Genomic DNA, 19,391 nt, shown 5'->3' with positions numbered 1-19,391 from the left:
ATCAAAGATTTTACACCAAATTGGAAGCGGTATTTCAATATTTTGGAATTTTTTCTTGATAGCATATAGAGCTCTTCGAGCTTTATCTTTGAGAGCATTCACTGCTGAACTGAAACTCCCCGATGCAGTGAGGATCAGGCCTAGGTAAGTGTACTGCATCGTGTGTTCTAGGGCGGTGCTGTCTAGACTGAACTGGTATCTGTGTTCCTGACATCTGGGCTTTTTCTGAAAGACCATAATGTTGGTCTTTTTGAGGTTTACTGCCAGGGCCCAGGTCTGGCAGTAGTTGTCCAGCAGGTCCAGGTGCTGCTGTAGTCCCTGTGGGGTGGATGACAGCAGCACCAGATCATCTGCGTACAGAAAAAGCTGTTTTTGTCTTGTAGAGTGAGTCCATGGGCTGTAGACTGTTCCAACAGCACAGCTAATTCATTAATGTAAATGTTGAACAGCATTGGACTCAGGCAGCCCTGCCACACTCCTCTTTTCTGGGTGAAGAATTCTGTATGTTTGTTGCCAATTCGGATCGCACATTTGTTGTTTGAATTGATTTTATAATGTCAAAAACTTTACCCCCAACACCACTTTGTAAAAGCTTATAATATAATCCGTCATGCCAAATAGAATCAAATGCTTTTTTGAAATCGACAAAGCATGCAAATATTTTTCCATTTTTGGTCTGTTTTACGTGTTTATTGATTAGGGTGTGTAGGGTGTAAATGTGGTCAGTCGTTCTGTGATTTGGAAGGAAGCCAATCTGACTCGGGCTCAGGACATCGTGCTCGTTAAGCAAGTTTACCATTCTATGGTTTAAAATACTGCTAAATAACTTCCACAGATTACTGCTCACTGCTGAAATTATAAGGGTCCAATTTGTCTCCACTCTTGTGAATAGGAGTAATGAGTCCACGGCTCCAGATGTCAGGAAAGCAGCCTGAACTAAGTACAGTGTTGAATAATTTGAGCACAGCTGTCTGAAGCTCAGGTGTTCTGTGTTTCAGCATTTCACCCAGAATACTGTCAGGACCACAAGATTTCTTACATTTTTGGCTTTTGAGTTTGTTTGTCAATTCTTTAAATGTAATTGGGAAGTCAAGTGGATTTTGATTATTTTTAATTGTGTCTTCATAAGTTTGTAGATTTTGTTTGATCAGATCATAATTGTCATTGAGCTGTTTTGGTGGGATTTCTTTATATAAATTTTCAAAATGTTGTGTCCAAATGTTTCCATCTTGTATTGGTAGGTCTTGTGGTTTTCTTGTGCTAAGATTATTCCACATATCCCAGAACTGATTTTGATTTATTGAATGTTCTATTTCTTCTAAACTTTTGGTCAGATGGTGTTGCTTTTTTGCTCTAATTGTGTCTTTGTATTGTTTTAGTTTTGAACAGTATTCAGTTCTTATGCTGGTGTTGTATGGTTCTTTATGTTTCAGATTTGATCATTTTTTAAAGTTGAAAAAAGTTGATAAAGTTGTTTTCTTAATGTTTTGCAGTCTGAGTCAAACTATTTTTCATCTTTTGGTGTTTTTTTTAATGAATTTTTTGCCTTTCATTTTCAATTCACTTATATATGCTGCTTTTTGAAATATGTTATTGATTTCATTTGTAGCCAAATTAACACCATCTTTAGTTGTTTCAAATTTTTTATTCATAAATATAGTGATTAGATTCTTCAGTTCTTCGGAATTCAGGGCTTACATGAATTTTTCTGCACTGTCTGGAGTCCATTTGTATCTCTGCTGGACCTGATACATTTTGCAGGTTTCCAGCTTGTTTTGTTCTGGTGTGTGATTTGTTTTAATATAAATGTTAGTTTGGTTATGGTCAGAAAGTGGAGTTTGCTGTTTGACAGTGAATGCACTGAAGGAGGAGCGGTCCATGTCAGTGATGACTATCTATCATCTGTCTGTCTGTCTGTCTGTCTGTCTATCTATCTATCTATCTATCTATCTATCTATCTATCTATCTATCTATCTATTCAAGGCACTAGCCACGTCATGTCATTATGGCAAAAGGGTAAAATATTTAATGACATTAATATTTGTCAGATTTAGTCAGTCATTTTGAGATTTGATCTAATATTGATTCTCTGTAAATTAGTAGGCCTATAACAATTTAAGTTTTTTTTTTTTTGTTTTTTTTTTGGACACATTAAAGTTTTTAGAATTTCTTTTTTTTTTTTCTGAAGTAAAACGATAAAACCAAACCCTTGGAGTCTGATTTGCATGGCATGTTTTTAGTGTTCTTATTTTTTATTGAATAGGCTGCTTATTGTAATTAAAGGGATTCTTATTTAATATTTCCATTCCAAATACATTTCAAACTATATTTGCTTTCATTAAAACCTATAGTTTGATTGAGTGAAATCATTCAATTTTCATTCATAGTGTTTCTATTATTACCATTCAAATAGGCCAATGGGCAATTGAATATGTAAATATGCATATACTTGTGAATAATTATTTTACCTTTTAGATTTTTTTGTCTGTCATTGGTTATTCAGTTTGTCAACTAAATTGTCAGAATAAAATGACACTTTAATATATATATATATATATATAAAGATCAAAAGCCATTCTGTGGAAGATTGGAGGCATCTAACCCTCTTTAAAATATTTGACATTTGTGTTATAACAGCTATGTTATGTTTACTAACGACAGATTGGCTGATGTATCATGCTAAATATCTAAATATCCACATTGTTCTTAACGCGTGCATCTTCCTCTATCGGTAGGCTTTTTTTTTATTTTTTTATTTTTTTCATTAATTTATTATTTTTTTCATTTATTTAGCCCACTGTATTACTCTTTTCATCGACATTTTTGTAATGATCGTAATATAACACTTAATGTGCATTCGGTGATGAAACGATGACGTGTCGTCACGGCTCTGCGACGTCACTCGCTTTCGATTTCACTTTCTCAGGTATTCCGCGGCGGGATTTCTCTCCTACTGTAAGAGTCAGAGTTCAAACTCTCACGCAATCTGCCCTTACTTCTTCCCCAAACCAAAAAAAGGAATGGGGCCCTATACATTTGCACACATATAAATAGATCAACCAGGGGCGGATTTAGTGAATTGGGGGCCCCAGGCAAATACAGGAATGGGGCCCTACAAATTTTCAAAAATTTACATATATAATGGGATTCTTTCATTTTTTTTGTCGTGATGCTTGCTTCTGCACAATGGTGCCACATTGTTGTGTCCAATGTTTCTACATTTTTTATGTACATGTTCTAATGGGATTCTTTAATTTAAGTTTATTCATTTAGCAGATACTTTTATTATTTCATGTTGTAGACCACAAAATAGAAATTGATTTACCGTTTTTTTTTTTTTAAGATTTAACATAAAACAAAATAAATTATAAACTGATAAACCTCACAACTGAAACTTTATATTTCTGAGATGAGTCAGAAGTATAAATTATTATATTATTTAAAACAGATTTATGTGGGTGAATATTCGCATTGGTCTGAACAAAAACTGCAGACTGGATTATTGAAAATGCACATTCATTCTCTGCCAGTAGGAGGTGCTTTTGGAGACAGAAATATAGTGGTTTCCCTGGTAACAGCTCTAAACCAAAACAGCTCAGCTCATAAATGGTACTTTATCAGGTAAAATGAAAATGTGAGTTACCAACGTAAGCCAACATTTTATTTTAGTCATTTTAACTTGCTGTCAATTAATTAAAATATACAATCACGATTAATGGCATGATTGTCATGAGTTAATCGCACATTTTTATCTGTTCTAAATGTACCTTAAAGTTTTTAAATCTAATCAACATGGGCATGGACAAATAATGATCCTTTATGCAATAAATAAATGTTATTATTAGTGAAACCATAGTTAACAGAGCATGAAGAGTAGACATGTTTCATAGGTAATATATGTTTTTCAAGGAACTCTGTTCATGTCTATTAGACACATGAAAAAAAAAAAAAAACAGAAATACTAGCTTCCTATTACTTCTCTTTCTTTGCACTGAGCACTTTACACAAAACCTGTTTGCATTTTCGCACGACGGGGCAGCTCACTTCTGAACATGCAAAATGTACATTTATTATTTATTATTACATTTGTTTGCCTATCTGTGCCACATACTGTATTTTGATGCAGCAAAATTCTCAAAACTGTTTTCATTGATACATTTGACTGTTTGTTGTCAGACAACCGGATGAATATGAAATAGCGACTGAAACGCGACCCATTAAGACTAACCAGCTCTCCCTTCCGAGAAGTTAATCTGCACAAAAAAATCCTGTTTTTTAATCGTGCCGTCATCTGATAAAAATCAAATAGGCTACAGAATAGCTTGAAGACAATAGCTGTGCTGTGATTTCAGCTATACTTATATGTAAAATTAGAGAAGCAACATGTCAGTGTTTTAACTGAAAGCGCAGCTTCTTTCAGCCGCGCGCTGAACGCAGAGAGAGAAGTGTGCGCGCGCGCTGGGAAAGAGGGACCTCGCGCTCGTGCGGCAGTCAGCTTTAGATGCATACAATTTTATTTTGCGACAAGCTGGATACACAAGAAGCACGTTCAACTCGGTCGCGCAGACGATTTTCGTGCATAAACACCGTAAACAGCAACCGTTCGCGTGTGTCCGCGCTTAATGCGCACCTCCTATATGAAAAGCATTAGGGGGCCCTTGGCTTTTGGGGGCCCAAGGCAGTCGCCTACCTTTGCCTAAACTTTAAACACCACCCACCTAACAACAATTAGCTACTAAAATGAATTAATAAAAAAATACACGTTATAGTTATAAAATATTTTTAATTGCAAGATAGCCTACATGATTGCTTTTTTAATTTTAAAAATACATTTCCTGCACAAAAACAGCATGTTTTACTTAGCTATTTATTTATTTATTTGAATATAGCCTATGTTACTTTAACTATAACTTTCTTTGTTAGACACTCTATGTTTAAATTGTATTTTTTCTCAATTTTACTTTTAGCAGTAGGCCTTGTGGTCAGAGTCGGCGTCAAAGCAGATCTACTGGAGGGGCATTGGATCATCGGCGGGGGGGCACTGTCGTTTGATAAATATTTTTTGACGCATTGGCAACATCATAGTAGCATGGAAATCCAGACCTAAATCTGAAAGATCTATATAGAATGACAATGAACGATTTAGACTTGGGTTTTTATCTAAAAGAGGAACAGAAGACAGCGCTGAAATTTGCTGTTTTGCCGACCCGGATACGGCAAGAGTCAGTTAGCTCCAATGATCTATATAGAAATGACATTCTACCCTAGAATGTTAGCTCCAATGATCTATCTATATAGAATTGTGACGAGTGGGGCGGGGCCGAGAGCCGTGGGAACGGAGCGAGGCCGGTGGAGTGATTGGGAAATGAGCGACACCTGCTCCACTCACCGGTCTCGAGTCCCACGGAGGAGATTGGAAGGATACAAAAGAGGAGCGACGACAGTGAAGGACGAGAGAGGACCAGGCCTGGGCTTTATTTTTGGTGTTTGGTTTTTGTTTGTGCGCGGCAGTCGCCCGTGAGGGGCTGTCGTGCTGTTTTACCTTTATTTGGTTATTAAAGTTTTATCTGAATGTTCGCCGGTTCCCGCCTCCTTCTTCCCGTGACTATGGAGTTTTTTATTATTACAAGAATGTCATTGTATAATTTTTTTATTTTTATTTTTACCTGTCTTGATTCCTAATACACAACAGATGACGATTGTTAGTTAAAACGTTCAGAATACTATTCCATATAAGGTTAGTATAGCCTAGTTCAGCACTTTGCGAATGGACAGCGACTCAAGTAGCACGTAGTAGCCTATTCTCGCGTTCTACAAGTTCAGTAGCCTACATTTTTGGGAAACGCGCGAGGAATTGCGGCTAATGTTTATAACCTTGCACGTAGAGAGCGCTTTTAAGAGCTAAGATAGGCTAGGCTACATCGTTATCGGGAAACCCGGCCCAGAACAGATAGCCTAAACAACAGAACAGGACAGAAAATAATAATATAAATATAATATAGGCTAAATAAAAAACATAAAATAGGCCTACAATAAATAGCAATATATATTTTTATACTTAATAATTAACAAATTACGACGACAAAAATAAAACACTGAATCAGTTTGAAGCTTTGAAAAACCGGCAAAAAAATGTCCCCATCAGACAAAGTTTTTCGTATAGATGTTTCTGAAAACTTAAGGTTTTTTTTCTTCATAAAACGAGTTGGACATCATCACACAAATGTCTGCGTATTAAATATTTTGGCGGTTGCCCGGAGCTAGCATTTGCAGAAGAAGCGCCAGCTCGGCTCTCATAGACCGTGGTACTGGTGGTCGTGGCCGGAGTATCTAAGTCTGCTGATTGACGAGGCTGCGAAGGTCTAAACCATTTTCGTAAATCCAATTTTTTTTTTTTTTTTTTATAAATTTTTAAAATTAGCTGCTAACAACTGTGTATAATATAGACGGACAAACTGTTATTCAACTTGAAATGGATTTTGCACGCGTGCTGCAAATCAAATGTAACAAGTTTACTCGGCGACCAATAAGCATTCACCATGACGAAGCCTAGTAACGTGCCATGAACAACCAAAATTATGCATTTTCCCCATTATTTTTATTTTATTTAATTTAAGTTACAGTTTGAACATTTAATATTAAAAAAATAACTAAAAGGGATATTTTTTTTGGGCCACGCCATGGCCTGTAGGAGGGGCATCAATGACCGCTAGGGGGGGCACGGCCCTCGAATGCCCCACCACAGCGCCGGCGCTGCTTGTGGTGTTTATCTGTATTTATTCTGTTATAATGTCTGTTTGTTATTTTTGTTTTGTACGGTCTACCTGCCCCTATCAGCGAAACACTGCGCATTCCCACACACTAACACAAAAGCGGTTGCGTAACTGTGGTTTACCTGTCGCTCAGGTGCGCGCTGTTTACATCTGGAAAGTGAAATGGGTGCAATTCCCGAAAAGCGCGCATATAAACGGCGGCCAGAATGGAGGAGAGGAGACACCAGCAGAGAACCAGAGGAAACACCAGCATTAAAACAGCAGCTCATCAGTGGATCAAGCAGTGGCATCACTCAACACGACAGAATGGACCTTCGTTTGCTGCAGCTCTGCCTTCTTCTGTCCGCGTGCGCTTTCAGCTCTGTGCTGAGCCAGGCTGAGCTGCAGGTGGATAAAACACAAGTTCCGGCAACACCATGGAGTCTCTTTGGATCTGATCAGAAAGATGGTGAGTTTAACTTCTATGGAATATAGCTTACAATTTTAATTGTATTTGTTTCAATTATTATTATTAATAATTTATTATTATTATTAATTGAGAGACTAAGTGGAATATTACTTAAAAGTACTTAAACTAAACTTAAAAAAAAAATGTAAGTGAATTGCAAAAATGCTAAAGTTTATTAACCCTATATATCTGTGTGTATTTCTAAAGTTTCTAAATGATCAACATAATCAAAACTTAGCGGAAAAAAATGTTTACTACATGCTTTCTGATGTCTAAATGATTTATTTATTCATCTCTCAATCATCATTGTACTGAATTTTGAAACTACTGTACAGAGTTTTCATTATAAAGCTAAGCATTTACATCAAATATCATCTTAATAAGACATATTACTGGGTGATAACTGATATACTTTTGCATATAAATTCATATAATATAGATTTAACCAAAAAATGTAAACTAACCAAATGCAGTTGCAATAGCTAACCGAGCTAACCATTCTGTTCAAAATAATCTCTTCATTAAATCTGTTTCTGAATATTTCATAGGGTGAGAAAATCCATAATGATCATGAGGATGTCAACCCCATCCCAGATGAACTGATCAATAACCATAGAAGTGCAGAGGTCAGTAAAAAATATCATTATTTAAAAAAGACTCAATATTATGGGCTGCTGATCTATATTCATATTTACATATTTTTTGTTCTTCTCAGCCTGAGAAAAGGATCCTGTTCGTCATTCAGGCTCTGATGGAGATCACTGTCCTCTTTGACGATGCTGTCGTCCCCTGGGAGGCTAAAAAACTGAAAGATTTCTTAGATGTCATGCATGAACAGATTAAAGGACTGGACTCATGCGTAAGTACATGTGTAAGTATATACACGTGTATACATAAAAACAAATATATATATATTTACACACACAAACACACACACACACACACACACACACACACACACACAATAAAGTCAGAGGAACTCATTAATATTTTTCTCGATGCAGGGTGCTTACAAAATGAAGGGGAACAAAAAGCTGCATCTGTATTTTGAAAGACTGAGACACATGACAGAGCTGAACACGGTAAGATTCTAATATATAGATCGATCCTCAGCTGTAAATCTGGAAACTCATCTGCATGATGAACTAACTGCTGTTTTGCTCTTTCAGGAGGGTAGAGATCTAAGCTGGGAGATCGTCAGAAAACGGATCTTAAGTTTCATGAACCAGCTGGGGTCCTTCTCTTTCAACACTCATGTTTAAGAACTGGACCTCTAGAAGCCACACTCCATTTACAGAAGATAAAAAAAAAAATTTAGTGTTGTTAATCAGTGTTTACATTTCTTTTTTATAATGTTATCAGATACAGCTGTATACAGTGTTTATATATTGTTGTTTTTTATTCCTTATATTTTTACATATTTATATTAACAATATTACATTTTAATAGATTATTTATAATTATTATTTATTTTAATCATTCATTTTATTTGTGTAATTTAATATATTTTATAAATATGATTTTGCATACACATTTCTGAGTTAATATCCTTATTTATTTATTTATTAATGGATTTTTTATTCTAGCTGTTACATAAAATGCAAAAATGTGATCACAATAAAAAAAAAATACTTTTTGTATTTCTGGCATCAAATAAAAACTTGAATGTTTTTATACATTTTGTGAATTTATTTATGAAATATAAAAAAGGGTGTAAAATAATTTTGAAACAAAATATTTTCCTGTTTGCTGTACACTAGAGCTTTCAAATTTAAACATATTTTAAAGGAAAAGTGCACCCAAAATGTAAAATTTAAAATGTACTCACCCTTAGGTCATCCAAGATGTAGATGAGTTTGTTCCTTCATCAGAAAAATTAAGCATTCCATCACTTGCTCGAATTGATCCTCTGCGGTGAATGGGTGCCGTCAGAATGAGAGTCCAAACAGCTGATAAAAACATCACAATTATCCACAAGTTATCCACACAATTCAATTAACATCTTGTGAAGTGAAAAGCTTAGCTTGAAGTGAACATCATTAAGGTGTTTTAACTTTAAACCGTCGCTTTGGCCAAAATAAGAGTCCATAATCCATAACAACGCTTCCTCAGTATTATGGAAAGAGGACTTATTTTAGCTGGAAGCAACAGTTTGAAGTATAAACAATGTAATGTTTTTTTTTTTTCTTACATACATGAAGCTTTTCACTTCACAAGACATTAGTTGATGGACTGGAGTGGTGCAGATTTGCTTGTGGATTATTGTGATGTTTTAATCAGCTCTCATTCTGATGGCACCCATTCACTGCAGAGCATCCATTGGTGAGCAGGTGATGTAATGCTTAAAAAACAAAACTCATTTGAGAGTACACTACATGATGAAATTCTGTAAAATCTGTCTACTCAAATCTACAGATGTCTCTTCCAACTAGCATCGACTGGTCTAGACTGTAAACCAGGGCATAGTCATGTAGTGTAAAAGAAGTTTAGTTTGTCTGAATGGCCAAAAGATGGCGCACTTTCCCTCCATACAGCTCTTACAGTAGCTTATTATTAGAGAAGACTGAACCAACAGTCTGTATCTTTGTCAGCCTTTCTGTATTTCTCTCCTTCAATATGTGTATTAACCTGTCTTTCCATTCAGGTATGTTATTAATCCATATATAGGCATAGCGTCCAAATGTGGTTTGAGACCACTCAGAAAATGTGGGGTTTAAACAAAGAATAAAAATTATCTGATTTAAAAAAACAGAACATTTTATAACTTTCAGGGTATAGAAAATTTTCAAACAAATATCATTTAGGATTTTGCAGTATTTTACTAATCAAATAGCAAATTTGCATCAGTGACAATGTTAAATCCTTGTACAGACAGTCAGATGTTCTTTGCAGATGCTCTTTCAAATCATGCTGATCATCAGACTTTTGGCGTACGATCATTGAATGCAAAGAAAATATACCAAACATTTACCAAAAAAGCTACTTTGTGGAAAACACCTGCTTTTCACATGCTTTTTTTTTTAACAGATATGAAGTGAAAGTTCCCTTAAGCTTTGAGCAGTTCCTTACAACTGGTATTTTTATTACCAGATAGAGAGCACCTTGTTATGAATGACTAGCAGAGCTGGTGCATTCATACAACAAACACACTCTAAAAAAAACTACCACATAACACACAGTACAGTAAAATCAATATGAACTACAATAAAAGGTGTAATAAAGAAAACAAACAACCAAACAACAATAAAAACACAAGTTAAATGTATTACAGTGTCTATAGATGATTGTTATTGATGAATGTCAACCTCAAGAAAAAATTCAAGCAGGGTTAAAAATAGCATAATAATAATAATAAAAAAACTTTTTTTATAAGCATTTACTGTATTCACACACACTATCTATCTATCTATCTATCTATATCTATCTATCGCATTTTACATACTTTCACCATCATGGACTTTTAGTTTGTTTTCTTCCCCTTATGTTTCCCTCTATCTATCTATCTATCTATCTATTCAAGGCACTAGCCACGTCATGTCATTATGGCAAAAGGGTAAAAAATTTAATTACATTAATATTTGTCAGATTTAGTCAGTCATTTTGAGATTTGATCTAATATTGATTCTCTGGAAAATAGTAGCTCTATAACAATTTAAGATTTATTTATTTTTTGGACACATTAAAGTTTTTTTTTTTTTTTATATATATAATTCTGAAGTAAAATGATAAAACCAAACCCTTGGAGTCTGATTTGCATGGCATGTTTTTAGTGTTCTTATTTTTTATTGGATAGCCTGCTTATTCTAATTAATGGGATTCTTATTTAATATTTCCATTCCAGTTACATTCCAATTACATTTCAAACTATATTTGCTTTCATTAAAACCTATAGCTTGACTGAGTGAAATCATTAAATTTTCATTCATAGTGTTTCTATTATTACCATTCAAACAGACCTATGGGCAATTGAATATGTAAATATGCATATGCTTGAGGATAATTATTTTACCTTTCAGATTTTTTTGTCTGTCATTGATTATTCAGTTTGTCGACTAAATTGTCAGAATAAAATTACACTTTTATATACACTTTTTATAGATAGATAGATAGAAAGATAGATAGATAGATAGATACCTGATACATCATGATACTCCAAAATAATCGCTTAAAATATATAATGATCTATAAGCCTGATACATCATGATACTCCCATAGAATGGCTTATGATCTATAAAACTTAATGTGCATTCGGTGATGAAACGATGACGTGTCGTCACGGCTCTGCGACGTCACTCGCTTTCGATTTCACTTTCTCAGGTATTCCGCGGCGGGATTTCTCTCCTACTGTAAGAGTCAGAGTTCAAACTCTCACGCAATCTGCCCTTTCGTCTTCTTTAAACCATCAAACGTAAATAAACAAAGAAACAATGAATAATAATAATACTCCCAACAATTAGCTACTAAAATTAATTAAAAAAATACACGTTATAGTTATAAAATATTTTTTAATTACAAGATAGCCTACATGATTGCTTTTTTAATTTTAAAAATACATTTCCTGCACAAAAACAGCATGTTTTACTTAGCTATTTATTTATTTGAATATAGCCTATGTTACTTTAACTATAACTTTCTTTGTTAGACACTCTATGTTTAAATTGTATTTTTTCTCAATTTTACTTTTAGCAGTAGGCCTTGTGGTGTTTATCTGTATTTATTCTGTTATAATGTCTGTTTGTTATTTTTGTTTTGTACGGTCTACCTGCCCCTATCAGCGAAACACTGCGCATTCCCACACACTAACACAAAAGCGGTTGCGTAACTGTGGTTTACCTGTCGCTCAGGTGCGCGCTGTTTACATCTGGAAAGTGAAATGGGTGCAATTCCCGAAAAGCGCGCATATAAACGGCGGCCAGAATGGAGGAGAGGAGACACCAGCAGAGAACCAGAGGAAACACCAGCATTAAAACAGCAGCTCATCAGTGGATCAAGCAGTGGCATCACTCAACACGACAGAATGGACCTTCGTTTGCTGCAGCTCTGCCTTCTTCTGTCCGCGTGCGCTTTCAGCTCTGTGCTGAGCTGCAGGTGGATAAAACACAAGTTCCGGCAACACCATGGAGTCTCTTTGGATCTGATCAGAAAGATGGTGAGTTTAACTTCTATGGAATATATCTTACAATTTTAATTGTATTTGTTTCAATTATTATTATTATTAATTTATTATTATTATTACTAATTGAGAGACTAAATGGAATATTACTTAAAAGTACTTAAACTAAACTTAAAAAAATGTAAGTGAATTGCAAAAATGCTAAAGTTTATTAACCCTATATATCTGTGTGTATTTCCAAAGTTTCTAAATGATCAACATAATCAAAACTTAGCGGAAAAAAATGTTTACTACATGCTTTCTGATGTCTAAATGATTTATTTATTCATCTTTCAATCATCATTGTACTGAATTTTGAAACTACTGTACAGAGTTTTCATTATAAAGCTAAGCATTTACATCAAATATCATCTTAATAAGACATATTACTGGGTGATAACTGATATATTTCACATATAAATTCATATAATATAGATTTAACCAAAAAATGTAAACTAACCAAATGCAGTTGCAATAGCTAACCGAGCTAACCATTCTGTTCAAAATAATCTCTTCATTAAATCTGTTTCTGAATATTTCACAGGGTGAGAAAATCCATAATGATCATGAGGATGTCAACCCCATCCCAGATGAACTGATCAATAACCATAGAAGTGCAGAGGTCAGTAAAAAATATCATTATTTAAAAAAGACTCTGTATTCTCAGACTCAGTATTATGGGATGCTGATCTATATTCATATTTACATATTTTTTGTTCTTCTCAGCCTGAGAAACGGATCCTGTTCGTCATTCAGGCTCTGATGGAGATCACTGTCCTCTTTGACGATGCCGTCGTCCCCTGGGAGGCTAAAAAACTGAAAGATTTCTTAGATGTCATGCATGAACAGATTAAAGGACTGCGCTCATGTGTAAGTACACTGTAAATATATATATATATATATATATATAATATATATATATATATATATTTACACACACACACAAACACAAACACACACATACACACACACACACACACACACACACACACACACTATAAAGTCAGAGGAACTCATTAATATTCAGAGGAATTTTGAAAGACTGAGACACATTCTCGAACACGGTAAGCAGGGTCCTTCTTTAGCAAAATGTAAGGGGCACACCAAAAAGCTGCAGGTCTTTTATTGTATTTGATTTTGAACAGCTCACTGAAACCCAAAATTCCTATCTCAAAAAATTAGCATATTTCACAGACCAATGAAAGAAAAGGTACAATTCCTTCAAGTATATGTTCAGTTATGCACTCAATACTTGGTCGATCCTCAGCTGTTCATCGTGGAAATAAATAAATAAATAAATGCATATGGATGAACTACAATATGCTGCTGTTTTAGCTCTTCCTCAGGAATCTGGTAGCAGATGAACTATGCTGTTTTTCTCTTTCAGGAGGGTAGAGATCTAAGCTGGGAGATCGTCAGAAAACGGATCTTAAGTTTCATGAACCAGCTGGGGTCCTTCTCTTTCAACACTCATGTTTAAGAATGGACTTCTAGAAGCCACACTCCATTTACAGAAGATAAAAAAACAACAACAATTTAGTGTTGTTAATCAGGGTTTACATTTCTTTTTTATAATGTTATCAGATACAGGTGTATACAGTGTTTATATATTGTTGTTTTTTATTCCTTATATTTTTAGATATTTATATTAACAATATTACATTTTAATAGATTATTTATAATTATTATTTATTTTAATCATTCATTTTATTTGTGTAATTTAATATATTTTATACAATATGATTTTGCATACAAATTTCTGAGTTTATATCCTTATTTATTTATTTATTTATTTATTTATATTTATTTATTAATGGCTCTTTTATTCTAGCTGTTAAATAAAATGCAAAAATGTGATCACAATAAAAAAAAAATACTTTTTGTATTTCTGGCATCAAATAAAAACTTGAATGTTTTTATACATTTTTAAAACAAAATATTTTCCTGTTTGCTGTACACTACATGAGCTTTCAAATTTGAACATATTTTAAAGGAATAGTGCACCCAAAATGTAAAATTTAAAATGTACTCACCCTTAGGTCATCCAAGATGTAGACGAGTTTGTTCCTTCATCAGAAAAATTAAGCATTCCATCACTTGCTCGAATTGATCCTCTGCAGTGAAATTGATCATCTGTAGCTTGGAGTGAACATCATTAAGGTGTTTTAACTTTAAACCGTCGCTTTGGCCAAAATAAGAGTCCATAATCCATAACAACACTTCCTCAGTATTATGGAAAGAGGACTTGTATTTTAGCTGGAAGCAACAGTTTGAAGTAATAAGCAAATTAATGATTTTTTTTCCTTACAAACATGAAGCTTTTCACTTCACAAGACATTAATTGATGGACTGGAGTGGTGCGGATTGCTTGTGGATTGTTGTGATGTTTTAATCAGCTCTCATTCTGACGGCACCCATTCACTGCAGAGCATCCATTGGTGAGCAGGTGATGTAATGCTTAAAAAACAAAACTCATTTGAGAGTACACTACATGATGAAATTCTGTAAAATCTGTCTACTCAAATCTACAGATGTCTCTTCCAACTAGCATCGACTGGTCTAGACTGTAAACCAGGGCATAGTCATGTAGTGTAAAAGAAGTTTAGTTTGTCTGAATGGCCAAAAGATGGCGCACTTTCCCTCCATACAGCTCTTACAGTAGCTTATTATTAGAAGACTGAACCAACAGTCTGTATCTTTGTCAGCCTTTCTGTATTTCTCTCCTTCAATATGTGTATTAACCTGTCTTTCCATTCAGGTATGTTATTAATCCATATATAGGCATAGCGTCCAAATGTGGTTTGAGACCACTCAGAAAATGTGGGGTTTAAACAAAAAATAAAAATTATTTGATTCTTTTATAACTTTCAGGGTATAGAAAATTTTCAAACAAATATAATTTAGGATTTTGCAGTATTTTACTAATCAAATAGCAAATTTGCATCAGTGACAATGTTAAATCCTTGTACAGACAGTCAGATGTTCTTTGCAGATGCTCTTTCAAATCATGCTGATCATCAGACTTGTGGTGTACGATCATTGAATGCAAAGAAAATATACCAAACATTTACCAAAAAAGCTACTTTGTGGAAAACACCTGCTTTTCACATGCTTTTTTTAACAGATATGAAGTGAAAGTTCCCTTAAGCTTTGAGCAGTTCCTTACAACTGGTATTTTTATTACCAGATAGAGAGCACCTTGTTATGAATGACTAGCAGAGCTGGTGCATTCATACAACAAACACACTCTAAAAAAACTACCACATAACACACAGTACAGTAAAATGAATATGAACTACAATAAAAGGTGTAATAAAGAAAACAAACAAGCAAACAACAATAAAAACATAAGTTAAATGTATTACAGTGTCTATAGATGATTGTTATTGATGAATGTCAACCTCAAGAAAAAATTCAAGCAGGGTTAAAAATAGCATAATAATAATAATAATAATAAAAACTTTTTTATAAGCATTTACTGTATTCACACACAGTGGCATCAGTCTGCATGCATGTGACCTATACAGCAAAAACTGATAGTGGATTGGATGTAATCACAGACATTTGTGTCTGGTGTTGATTTCTGCAGATCAGTATCCAATGGATTTGTTTTTCTCACTCTTGGTCTGGGGACTCGACTTCCCATGCTGCCTCTGTGTCCCGGGCATAGCCAGTGATGTCCTCATACACATCAGTACCACCACACCGCTCAATCTCCAACCCCTGGACAGCACAGAGACAGAGAACATATGTGACCCTGGACCACAAAAGCAGTCCTAAGTCGCTGGGGTATATTTGTAGCAATAGTCAAAAATACATTGTATGGGTCAAAATTATTGATTTTTCTTTTATGCCAAAAATCATTATGAAATTAAGTAAAGATCATGTTCCATGGAGATATTTTGTAAATGTCCTACTGTAAATATATTAAAACTTAATTTTTTGATTAGTGATATGCATTGCTAAGAACTTCATTTGGACAACTTTAAAGGCAATTTTCTCAATATTCAGATTTTTTTGCACCCTCAGATTCCAGATTCTCAAACAACAAACCATACATCACTGGAAAGATTATTTCTTCAGCTTTCAGATGATGTTTAAATCTCCATTTCGAAAAATTGACCCTTATGACTGGTTTTGTGGTCCAGGGTCTGAACACTCTTGAAATGTCGCTTGGCCAGTTAAATTCAAAGGACCAGAATTTGGAGAGGTTAGAAATGTTCCTATTTATTTCAGAAAAACTACAAGTTTAACTTCACGCATTGTGTATCATAACAGACCATGCATGTTTTCACTTCCGGAAGTGCATGCAACAATAGCTACAGAGCTCGGAGCTAAAAACTCAACCAACCGTAAACCAACAGAAAGACAACAACAAGCTAACCAAATTAACCGAAACACTCACCTCATATATGTGATCATCCTCCGGCTCTTCATAAATCGCATCTTCTTTCTTCTCCTGAAACCGAATGAGAAACTGTTGTTAGATATGTAAGGTAAAAGGAAATGCATACTTAACAACGGAAAGTGCACAAATCAGCTTGTGGAAATGCTGTGGCCCTTACCAGTTTGTAAATATGAACCAGAGGAACGACAACACACAAAATCAACAGTATAGCCTGCAGGAAAATGAAAACATCCTTGACTCTCGATCTCATCAGGATAGTCTTGGGGTCACTGTATCCTGGAGAAGAAACAGAGAAATACGTGTATACAGGCTAGCGAAGAAAGCAAGCGGATAACATTAACAAAATGATACCTACTGGAAACTTGTAGCTCAGTTCCAGGTCCATTTGTTTTGTTCAGCTTGCAAAAGTAAGTGCCACTGTCCTCAATCTCCACTTTCTTCACGGTAATGGATGCATTCATTTTATCGCTCTTCTCCGTTATTCTTATTTTTTGGCCGTTCTTGAGTTGGTTTTTGTAAGCGGGGTCTTTGTACCACTCTACTTGAGCCGTCAAAGATGGATCAGATGTCACACAGTATATTGTCACAGTCCGACCGGTCTTCACACCAATAAATCGTGGCTTCTGGAACACGTGGATATTTACTTCAGCTGAAAAGATGAGATGGATGAAGAGAAAATACATAAGACAGAGCTCGTTTAATATTGCAAAGGTCATTTTCAAGTTAGCAGCAGAAGTAAAACCAAGAAACATGCATGGCATTATAAAAGACACTAAACAGCAAGTACATCCCACAGTGTTATAGACTGCTTCAAACAATGAACTTCATGACATGTTTACTGTAAAAAATGTTTTCTAGCAAATGCAAACTTGTTTTGAAGCGATGGGACTTCCTCTTTCACTCACAGATGGAAAGGAAGAACGACACTAAAAACAAGTCGAAGGCAACTATAATGTGCAAACTGTAATCCTTTCAAATATGAAACAAAAATTGCATGAATCAATTCTAAACTGCTGTCCTAACAATTCAACCTAGAACATAATCGTGCACCAAAATCTTACATTTCAGGTTAAACACAACAGCACTTTTTAAAGTCTTAAGCAGTTTTTTTTTACCTGAGAGGTAAATCAGCGCCATGACTGAAGATCCCAGCAGGAAGTAATGCATGATTCTTGATCCTCAAATACACCTCTCCAAGAAAGCGTAGAACTCAGTGCAGGTCACATAGACAGAACAGAAGGAAGACAGCTCCACCAGACTGAAGGGTGCAGGTCATAAAGCTGCAATGATACCGTTTTTCCGAGAAACATGCAAATCGAAACACTCATGCATCAAAAGGTGAAAGAGCAAATGAATCATCTTAATAGAAAATCTAAAGACTGATATAGGCTACTTTATCACGTATGTATGTATCTATGCATCACAAAAACAGATTAATGTCTTGGCTGAAAATGACCAGTATGTTTTTCATTAAGTTTATGTTCATTTCCTTTAACCCTAAAGCAGAATGCAATGCATTGTGTCATTCAAAATACAGGAGAAACACAAATACAGAAAATTCCTTAATATTAAAATGTTAGGTTTATATTGGGCTGTATATTTACAGACTTTTCTTAAAGTGAATCATATCTTACTAAGAAAATATATTAGCCATTGCTTTTGTAATATGCCCACAAACAGTTAAATGCAAAAGTCTTATTTTAGTACATACTGCGAATTCTGCAATAACGGATTTTGTGTGGTTTTTTTCTACTATCCCTAACTAATGAGAGTTAGTTACATATAGTCAGCAGAATGTTTAAAGGGGACCATCAAAATAAACCGTAAGCATTGTGTCTTATGTTCATCCCAATCTTGCTCCTGGAGGACCACCTTCAGCAGAGTTTAGCTCCAGCCCTAATTAAACATACCTGAACACAGGTCGCACTCAAAATCAACATTCTGTGAGTGGTCTATCATCACCTTTTGTTACACGACAGCACATTAAAGTAAATATTCTGCAGGAATGTAATAATAAGGTTGTACAAAGTAGCATTTATCATAGCAGGCACTACAATGCTGGTACAACCAGAGATATATTTAGTATATTGGTACACTAAACTTTATCCACATGGGAGAACGGCTTCAAAAAGCTAATTTTTTGCTGGACAAAAATGCTGTCTCAGTGTAGATGAAAGGCCAAAACCTAGAGAAATAGATGTGTTTTCAAATGTACCTGGATCCCACATAGCAAATGTCTTCTGGCCCAGATCCGGGCCACACAATCACTTTTCCCTCGGCCCAAGTGCCGCAAAGAATGACGGCCCTGAAGTGGCCCAGAACTGGATTACAGACAAGGGCCACACATGGGCCATAACCGGGGCCGAATCTCAGCCAGTTAATCACCCTGAACTGGGCCAAAACAGGTTTTATTATTGGTGCCAATTCTCAGCCTTAAGTAAACCAGAATCTCCAAATCTGAGCCACACCTGAGCCTTATATAGCCCAGACCCAACACAGACAGCAAGCAGTTTGTTGGATTTCATGCGGGCCAGATGTGGGCCAGATCTGGACCAACACTATATTGCTGTCTGGGAATACATAATCTTAATATTTCAGATTATTGCCTTG

General features: G+C 35.1%; 2 protein-coding genes across 2 annotated transcripts; one reads left to right on the top strand and one right to left on the bottom strand.

Annotated features, from left to right (window-relative positions):
- The first annotated feature begins 11,836 nt into the window (after positions 1 to 11,836).
- On the top strand, positions 11,837 to 13,776 carry LOC109058766 (interferon a3-like). The gene is made up of 4 exons (XM_042768266.1): positions 11,837 to 12,370; positions 12,918 to 12,995; positions 13,100 to 13,254; positions 13,761 to 13,776. The coding sequence occupies exons 1-4, from the start codon at positions 12,095 to 12,097 to the stop codon at positions 13,774 to 13,776; spliced, it is 525 nt and encodes a 174-aa protein (XP_042624200.1). The 5' UTR covers positions 11,837 to 12,094.
- A 1,495-nt stretch (positions 13,777 to 15,271) lies between these two features.
- cd79b (CD79b molecule, immunoglobulin-associated beta) lies at positions 15,272 to 18,067 on the bottom strand. The gene is made up of 5 exons (XM_042767177.1): positions 17,897 to 18,067; positions 17,137 to 17,430; positions 16,939 to 17,057; positions 16,779 to 16,832; positions 15,272 to 16,096 (listed from the first exon to the last, which is right to left on the bottom strand). Exons 1-5 carry the CDS (start codon positions 17,946 to 17,948, stop codon positions 15,989 to 15,991), a joined length of 627 nt encoding a protein of 208 aa, XP_042623111.1. The 5' UTR covers positions 17,949 to 18,067; the 3' UTR covers positions 15,272 to 15,988.
- Between the last annotated feature and the right edge of the window lie 1,324 nt (positions 18,068 to 19,391).

Source organism: Cyprinus carpio, chromosome A12, assembly GCF_018340385.1.
Source record: "Cyprinus carpio isolate SPL01 chromosome A12, ASM1834038v1, whole genome shotgun sequence".
Taxonomy (NCBI): domain Eukaryota; kingdom Metazoa; phylum Chordata; class Actinopteri; order Cypriniformes; family Cyprinidae; genus Cyprinus; species Cyprinus carpio.
The sequence above is the reverse complement of the archived record's forward strand: the minus strand, read 5'-3'. Positions and strand labels throughout refer to the sequence as shown.